The sequence below is a fragment of the Carcharodon carcharias genome, chromosome X, assembly GCF_017639515.1.
Source record: "Carcharodon carcharias isolate sCarCar2 chromosome X, sCarCar2.pri, whole genome shotgun sequence".
Classification (NCBI taxonomy): Eukaryota; Metazoa; Chordata; class Chondrichthyes; order Lamniformes; family Lamnidae; genus Carcharodon; species Carcharodon carcharias.
Window position 1 is genome coordinate 21,918,621 of NC_054507.1, and position 9,263 is coordinate 21,927,883.

The 9,263-nt window shown below is 44.7% G+C and overlaps 1 protein-coding gene across 2 annotated transcripts in view; it reads right to left on the reverse strand.

Annotated features, from left to right (window-relative positions):
• Positions 1–227: 227 nt before the first annotated feature.
• Positions 228–9,263, reverse strand: part of suox (sulfite oxidase) — a 27,976-nt gene continuing 18,940 nt past the window's right edge. For both annotated transcript variants that reach the window (XM_041180407.1, XM_041180408.1), the window contains exons 3-4: positions 4,038–4,230; positions 228–3,505 (exon numbers count right to left, since the gene is read on the reverse strand). In XM_041180407.1, coding sequence (XP_041036341.1) covers positions 2,018–3,505; positions 4,038–4,230 — 1,681 coding nt within the window. In that variant the 3' untranslated portion in view covers positions 228–2,017. The remainder of the gene's footprint in view (positions 3,506–4,037; positions 4,231–9,263) is intronic.

The following is a 9,263-nucleotide window of genomic DNA, read 5'->3' on the forward strand; positions in this document are numbered from 1 at the left end:
ATGGAATCTTACTCAAAACAAAAACAGGCACTGAATTGTTTCAGGTCTCAGACTCAGCTCCATACTCAATGGAATCTCTCTTTTGCGCAAGTCAGTGCAGTGTTCGACAAAGTTCACCTGCTGCAAACATTTTTTGTTTTACTCACCACACCTCTTGAATGGAGCTAGACTTTTATTGTACACCATATTCTGTTCATAATCAGAAACTGCACAGCAAGGCAAGGAGAAAAACTTGACAATTTTATTTTGATTGACAAAGCAAGCCATTAACTCATCAGTCCTTTGCCAGAACAGTAGCTTTGAGCAGTCTCAGATGTGTTTACACATGCCATATCACACCTGTCAACCCAGACAGAACTGTCAGCAACTAGGGGATATAGATTTGAGATAATTGTAAAAACCAGATGAAAGATGAGAATACGAATTTTTATATCTATGTGACAAGTTATGATCTGGAATGCACTGCCTCAAAAGGGTGGCAGAAAGAGAATCAATGGTAACTTTCAAAAGGGAATTGGATACATACTTGAAAGGGAAACATTTGCAGTGCAGGGGGAAAGAGGGGGGCAGTGGATAGGTCTTCTAATTGAATAGGTATTTCAAAAGAACTATCACAAGCACAATGGGCTAAATGGCATCCTTCTATGTTGCAAGATTCTATGAACAGTTTGAGAATGATCACCATTACGGAGACTAGCTTTTCAATTATAGATTTATTAACCAAATTTAGATTCCACCAGCTGCCATGGTGGGATTTGAACCTATATCCCCAGAGGATTAGCCTGGGCCTCTGAATTACTAGTCCAGTGTCATAGTGACATTACCACGATGCAACTGTCTCTTCCCAAATGATGACACTCATTTAAAGAGAGTGAGCCTGACAGGTAACATATTTGCTCATTAGGAAAATTTCAGAAAAGAAAAGACAAATGAACAAACTTGCATTCATATAGCGCCTTACGTGACCTCGATATCAAAATGCTTTACAGCTTAAAGTACTTTGAAGTCCAATCACCGTTGCAATGTAAAAATGCAGCAGCCAATTTGCGCACAGCAAGACCTCACAAACAGCAATGTGAGGATGAGCAGTAATGTTGGTTGAGAGATAAATATTGGCTAGGACATCCCAGTTCTTCTTTGATAGTGTCATTGGATAGGATCTCACTTGAGGGAGAAGACGGGGCCTCAGTTTAGGGTCTCATTCAAAAGATGGCTGAAAAGAAGAATGGTCGAGACTAAACCAATGAGTTGCTAAGCATCAGGGATTTCAAACAACCCCATTAGAAAGGGACAGTGCAGCAATAAGGATCACAAGCAGTTTTAGTAATAAGTAATTCAAAACTTGCAGTCCAGGAGAGGGGAAAATGAGTTCAAGAATAACAATTTATAGTTGCATTTAAATAGCACGGTTCACAACTTCAAATGTCCCAAAGCACTTTACAGCCAGGCGAAGCATTTTTGAAGTGTAGTCATTAATTTAATATATAAACACACAATGTTCCTTATCTTCTTGCCTGCTGGAAAATTCTGCAGGTTAATATTCTGAAATTTGTACTCTAGTCACCAAGTGTTATTGTCACGGTCACTTCCAAGCAGTGCATTACCTCCTTCACAAACAAAAACAAGAGAGTCGATACAAATACAGCACAAGAGGCCATTGCATTTGTGTTACTTTTTAAACCAAGTCTATAAATGTCTATAACTATAAGTGTCTGAACATTAACTCTCTCCACTATTAATTCAGAGGTTGTGTTTCGAAAAAAGTTGGAATTATTGAGTAATTTAAATTAATCAGGGATTAAATCACACAGCAGGAATTTTGCGCTGGATAAAAGTTATATCCGACAATTGAAATCGAGTGGCTTCCAATTAAGTAGATCGTACATGCAGTTACTGCTATGATGGCAAAAACTAGACTGTGGTAGTAACCAATCAAAAAAGGAAGCTGAGAACAAACACATGTATATAAAATATATCTAAAAGTTCTCCTGCAATCCCAGAGATTCAGATGCACTTTCTAACCACTGCTAGGTTTGATTGTAACTTTCACCCGGCTCCAGGAATTATTAAGGACCCCTCGTAAATTCCAGATGGGCGCAACGGTATCAGGTTGTACATTGTAGTTGTTATCCACAGCTTTGCAGATTATCTCCAGGTTCTTCTGGCCCTTTGGTAGAGGCACAGTGAGCTGCCACAGTTTCCATGCCCACGCCCGACCCTCATCCTGCTTCTCCCCAGTTAACTCAGCCACCTGCCAAGTCTTCCCACCATCCAGCGAGACGTCCACTCGGATCACTTCTCGGCCACCTCCACTCCATGCGTAGCCTTTCACTGTGACCTCGTCATCTTCTGCAGAGAGATAGTCACCATTGCAAGGTGTTGTGATGGCAGACTGGATGGGGAGCTCTTGGATTGCTGGAGCAGTACTGAAATCAACAGTGTCCCAGTCTACAGAGGGAGAAAACCCTTTATAGTCATTCACCTGCCAATGGCTCTTGCTTTCTTCTTTACTTACAATGATCTTGCTTAACCATTTGACATTACGTGCTCCGACCACTCCTGGCACAATGACACGTAGTGGAAAGCCATGATCCCTGGATAGATCTTCACCATTCATTTCGTAGGCAAGTAGCACATCACCATCTTTGGCCAGGGCCTTGCGAATAGAAATAGAGGCCCCATAGGGTGACCCGGACTCATCCTTATCGAGTCCCTCAAATTGTACGTGCTTAGCATTTGTGTCCTCTGGGAGCCCTGCATATTTAAGGACGTCAGAAAGCTTGGCCCCTCTCCACGTAGCGTTACCAATTGCTGCCATCCCCCAATTCAGTCCCTTTACCTGACGCACAGCATTCATTTCAGAGCGCCGATTCCCTGCACACTGCAATGCGGCAGTTATTGTGTGCTTTGGGAACTTGGTCTTGAGGTCGTCGAGTGTCAGTTGGATGGATTTCATCCCCTCTCCCATAATCTCCAAACGGAACTTGTTTGGATCAACTTCTGGAACGGGCAGGTGGTTTCTTTTGAAGAAAATTTCATTTGGGGTAAGATAATTATCAGATAGGATTTCTAATGGCGGTTCTGCATTAAATGGCTTTAAACTATTCACTTTCAAAACAGGGTGTCTCAGTGGTTCATTCCCATATGGGTCGTTCACATCCGAGGTCACCAGCTTCTGGTCTTCTGGGCTGAGTTCTCCAATTTTGTACTCTTCAAGCATTTTGTAAACATGTTCCTGCTTATGGACTGCATACATTGCCCAGAATGGTTCAACAGCACCTCCAGCAGCAAGCATGATCTTATTCCCCCCAGGATGCAAGCCAACAAACTCCGTAATATCATACACACCAGATTTGTAGGTGACCCATACCCCATCTGCCATAGTTTTATGCTTGGCCACATCCTGCCTGGTATAAATTGGGTACGTTGATTTAATGTCATTGCCTAATGCTGATACAGATAGGCTGGTCAATTCTGAGATACTTTTAGGCTCTGATTGCTGCACCTAGAAGACAAAATAGAAGACCATAAGCCATTTATATTTCATGGACAAATAAAATCCTGTAACTCAGCCTTCTGATTATCAGTTTAACCTCAGAGGTGCTGCAATTGATCTCAACATCTGAGTTTGGGTGTTCTGAAAGAAAAAGTCAGCAAGAACTCCCATTCCTGACTGCTGTCCAGAAGCTGGAGTGCATGCTTGTAGATGTCAGGCAAGTGCAGAATCATCCTCAGCCATGATCAGCACTCCTACTGACACTCACCTTCAAGATCCATACATAAATAATGGTCACCTGGGTAAGTTCCACGATTGCCATGCTCAGAGAAATGTATCCTAGGATGCTAGCACCTTCAGGAGAAAATTGGATGGGTGGGGTAAGAGTTCGCAGTAGCAAAGATCTGTAACGAGGTGGTCTACCCAGCCTCTTTACGAGGGAATACCATACACCATTTAGAAACAAAAATTGCTAAGCATAGGTTAATGAAACAATAGTTATAAATTTGTTAATAAGGAAACTATAGCGATTTCCTCATACCTGTTGTCTGCATAAGCCATAAACTAGGATAGCACCTGTACCCGCCAGGACCCCCACAACCATGCCTCTCCATCGTGTGTTAGAGAACTGGTAGTCCACACCTCTGGCAGGGTTAACAGCCGTATTCTTCCATCGTACAAAGCTGCATACCGAGCAGGCTTGAGAGAGTACTGTAGAGGTCTCTACCCATACTCTAAAAAGGAAGCAAAAAAAAAAGTGAGCACACATCCTGATAAACTGAAATTCTCAGCACAATAGATTGGGGAAATGGGGCATAGTGGTAACATCACTGAATAATTGTGACAAAACGCCAATATTTACCTCTATTTTTAAAATCAGCAGTTCGGGGCTTTTTTTCCATGTCTTCGGGCCTTCTGCACACGCACTGGCCGGGAAATAGGCACACATGCGTTGATAGTGGCTTTTATGTTCTTTAGACAGGGAACTGGCCTTGTGCACATGTGCAGACGAGAAGTGAAATGGCATGAAACTGGAGATCAGGTGACCCATTAGAAGGAAGGTGTCCCAGGAAGCAATGCACAGGGAGGGGGACAGGGAAAAGGTCCCAAACCAGGGAGTGGGACTGAAAGAGGTCCCAGAAGTCAAGGTGAAAGAAAGGAGCAGAGAAATATGCTGCGAATTAAAGACAGAGCTGCAGGGAAAGTGGGCTTGATAGAAGCCCTGAAAATCCAAGGAAGCAGCCGAAGGTTGATGACTCCTTGCTGTGGGCTTTTGGAGCAGTGGTGTTCTGCTTGACATGGCCAAAGACTTGAAATTATGCTTGGAAGGTGAAGCTTGAGTGTACACAGAAATTCAGAGGAAAGGAATCTCAGAAGGCGAGATTGTAACCCTAGAGGTAGATTCTTGTTCAAGCAGTCCAAATGGGAGCAACATTTAGCGAGAATGGCAAGGTGAGCTCTTCAAAACATGGAGATTGGAAACCCTCACTGAGAGTTTCAATGAGACTAGTTGGCTCACAGTGTGATGAACACCTCTGGATGGGTTGTTGAGGAATCCATGGAATTTGCTTGGGTCGCATCTGTCATTTAGAGTGTGGTGTGTCTGACCACAGTGCGCCTGTTAATTCATATATTCCACATACTCACCTTGAATAGCAGAGTATAGGATAGATATTACAAATTCAGAAAGATAAAACAATTTATATGTATCTGTAAAGATATTGCTGGGGTAAAGGAATAGCATGGTTTGAAAAATTTTCTTGATTAGGCATAGAGATCTTTCCAACCTTTTTGTCTGGTGTAATACAGTTAATCTTGTTTAATTTTTTTTTTGTTTGTCCAAAGTTCATCAGCAGACTTCTGTGAATTTGTTTAGTAACTTTTCTCCATGGTTGCAAAGAAAAAGTTAGGATCTATCAAGCCACATTTCACTCTGGGATCTGACTTGTCCAGTATTAACATCAGTTGGGATTGTAACATAATAATCCAGAGGCCCAAGCTAATGCTCTGGGGACATGGGTTCAAATCGCACCATGGCAGATGGTGGAATTTGAATTCAGTTAATAAAATCTGGAATTGAAAGCTAGCAGTAATGGCAACCATGAAACTTTCACCAATTGTTGTAAAGACCCATCTGGATCACTAATATCTTTCAGGGAAGGAAATCTGCCATCCCTCTGGCCTACAAGTGACTCTACATCCACACCAATGTAGTTGACTCTTAACTGCCCTCGGAAATAGCCCAGCAAGCCACTCAGTTCAAGGCCAATTAGGGATGGGCAACAAATGCCAACCTTGTCATTAACGCCCACATCCCATGAAAAAAAAAATTAAAATTAATCCAGAGCCATTCGTCACTTAGGCAAGTGCACACTCACCTCTACCTTTGATGTCTTCGTTCCCAACATAACCGTTACTTTGTCTCACCCTGGCCATTCTCCCACCCCTGCCGATATGACCTGCATCTCCACTCCCTTAAGTCCAAGGGACGCAGACTTGAAACGATATGGCAGACAATGGGTTTAGAAATCCACCGCCAGATCTGGCTGAATCAGATAAAACACCATCAGGTCCTATGCTTGTCTGCAAAAACTGTTCACTATTCCAGGATCTTAGTCGAGCACAAAGATAATTGCCGGCTTCTTTTCTCCACGGTAACCCATCTTCTTAAACCCTCTTTCCCCGTACCCTCCACCAAGTGTGAGGAGCTCATGGGCTTCCTCGTCACTAAAATCCGATCAACTGCCTCTGCCATGTCCCTCTTTTCCACAAGCCCACCTGGTCAAACTTATTCTAAAGTTACCCCCTGCCCTAGACCTGAACTCACATCTTTCTTTAGTTTCTCTCCTAGCTCTGTGTGTCCTCTCCCAGCTCACTGTCCATGAGACTCACCTCCTGTTCCCTGAATCCTATTCTTGCTAAGCTACACCCAACTTCCTCTCCTGGTCCCCATGTTAGCCCACATTGTTCACCATTCTCTCTTTAGGTATTGTTCCTCTCTCCTTTAAATCTGCCATCATCACCCCTCTCAAAAACCAACCTTTGACCCCATCATCCTTATAAACTACTGTCCCTCTCCAACCTCCCTTTTCTTCTGCAAAGTCCTTGAACCTCTCAAATCTGTTGCCATTGTTCCATCCTGCCACAGTACTTACCAAAGTCACAACCAACATCCTTTGTCACTGTGACAAATGTAAACTTTCCCTCCTCATCTTGTCTGCAACATTTGATACGGTTCACTACATTATCCTCCTTTAAAGTCTCTCCAACAGCACTCAGCTGGTTTCATTCTTATCTAACTAGCCAGAGAATCACTTGCAATGGCTTCTCTTCCTGTTCCCACACAGTTCCCTCTGGTGTCTCTCAAGGATCAATCCTTGGCCCCTTCTTATGCTGCCCCTCAGTGATATTATCTGAAGGCACATGTTTTCACATGTATATTGACGACACCCAGCTCTACCTCACCACCACCACCACCACCACCTCTCTCAACTCCTCCATTGCTGCTAAATTATCAGACTGCTTATCCACCATCGAGTGCGGGATGAGCAGAAATTTCGTCTCATTCTATCAGGAAAACCAAAGCTACTGCTTTTTGTCCCATTCCAAACACCAGCCCCTAGCTACCAATTCCATATCTCTCCCTGACAACAGTCTGAAAATAAGCAGTCTGTTTGCAACCTAAGTATCACATTTGATCCCAAATTGAGCTTCCAAACTCATCTTCATGCCAACACTAAGACCTTCTATTTCCACCTCTGTAATATCACGAAACGACAGGGAGGGGGAGAGAAAGAGAGAGAGAGAGACACACACACAGACAAACAAAGAGAGGGAGGGGAAGAGAGAGAGAGAGCGACAAAGAGAGAGAGAGGCAAGAGAGAGAGAGAGAGAGAGAGAGAGGCAAGAGAGAGAGAGAGAGAGAGAGAGAGGCAAGAGAGAGAGAGAGAGAGAGAGGCAAGAGAGAGAGAGAGAGAGAGAGAGAGGCAAAGAGAGAGAGAGAGAGAGAGAGAGGCAAAGAGAGAGAGGCAAAGAGAGAGAGAGGCAAAGAGAGAGAGGCAAAGAGAGAGAGAGGCAAAGAGAGAGAGGCAAAGAGAGAGAGGCAAAGAGAGAGAGAGAGAGAGAGGCAAAGAGAGAGAGAGAGAGAGAGGGGCAAAGAGAGAGAGAGAGGGGCAAAGAGAGAGAGAGAGAGGCAAAGAGAGAGAGAGAGAGAGAGAGAGAGAGAGAGAGGCAAGAGAGAGAGAGAGAGAGAGAGAGAGGCAAGAGAGAGAGAGAGAGAGAGAGAGGCAAAGAGAGAGAGAGGCAAAGAGAGAGAGGCAAAGAGAGAGAGAGAGAGAGAGAGAGGGGCAAAGAGAGAGAGAGAGGGGCAAAGAGAGAGAGAGAGGGGCAAAGAGAGAGAGAGAGGGGCAAAGAGAGAGAGAGAGGGGCAAAGAGAGAGAGAGAGAGGCAAAGAGAGAGAGAGAGAGGCAAAGAGAGAGAGAGAGAGGCAAAGAGAGAGAGAGAGAGGCAAAGAGAGAGAGAGAGAGGCAAAGAGAGAGAGAGAGAGGCAAAGAGAGAGAGAGAGAGGCAAAGAGAGAGAGAGAGGCAAAGAGAGAGAGAGAGAGGCAAAGAGAGAGAGAGAGAGGCAAAGAGAGAGAGAGAGAGGCAAAGAGAGAGAGAGAGAGGCAAAGAGAGAGAGAGAGAGGCAAAGAGAGAGAGAGAGAGGCAAAGAGAGAGAGAGAGAGGCAAAGAGAGAGAGAGAGAGGCAAAGAGAGAGAGAGAGAGAGGCAAAGAGAGAGGCAAAGAGAGAGAGAGAGGCAAAGAGAGAGGCAAAGAGAGAGAGAGAGGCAAAGAGAGAGAGAGAGGCAAAGAGAGAGAGAGAGGCAAAGAGAGAGAGAGAGGCAAAGAGAGAGGCAAAGAGAGAGGCAAAGAGAGAGGCAAAGAGAGAGGCAAAGAGAGAGGCAAAGAGAGAGGCAAAGAGAGAGGCAAAGAGAGAGGCAAAGAGAGAGGCAAAGAGAGAGGCAAAGAGAGAGGCAAAGAGAGAGGCAAAGAGAGAGAGAGAGGCAAAGAGAGAGAGAGAGGCAAAGAGAGAGAGAGAGGCAAAGAGAGAGAGAGAGGCAAAGAGAGAGAGAGAGAGGCAAAGAGAGAGAGAGAGAGAGGCAAAGAGAGAGAGAGAGAGAGGCAAAGAGAGAGAGAGAGAGGCAAAGAGAGAGAGAGAGAGAGGCAAAGAGAGAGAGAGAGAGAGGCAAAGAGAGAGAGAGAGAGAGGCAAAGAGAGAGAGAGAGAGAGGCAAAGAGAGAGAGAGAGAGAGGCAAAGAGAGAGAGAGGCAAAGAGAGAGAGAGGCAAAGAGAGAGAGAGGCAAAGAGAGAGAGAGGCAAAGAGAGAGAGAGAGAGAGGCAAAGAGAGAGAGAGAGAGGCAAAGAGAGAGAGAGAGAGAGGCAAAGAGAGAGAGAGAGAGAGGCAAAGAGAGAGAGAGAGAGAGGCAAAGAGAGAGAGAGAGAGAGGCAAAGAGAGAGAGAGAGAGAGGCAAAGAGAGAGAGAGAGAGAGGCAAAGAGAGAGAGAGAGAGAGGCAAAGAGAGAGAGAGAGAGAGGCAAAGAGAGAGAGAGAGAGAGGCAAAGAGAGAGAGAGAGAGAGGCAAAGAGAGAGAGAGAGAGAGCCAAAGAGAGAGAGAGAGAGAGAGGCAAAGAGAGAGAGAGAGAGAGGCAAAGAGAGAGAGAGAGAGAGGCAAAGAGAGAGAGAGAGAGAGAGGCAAAGAGAGAGAGAGAGAGAGAGGCAAAGAGAGAGA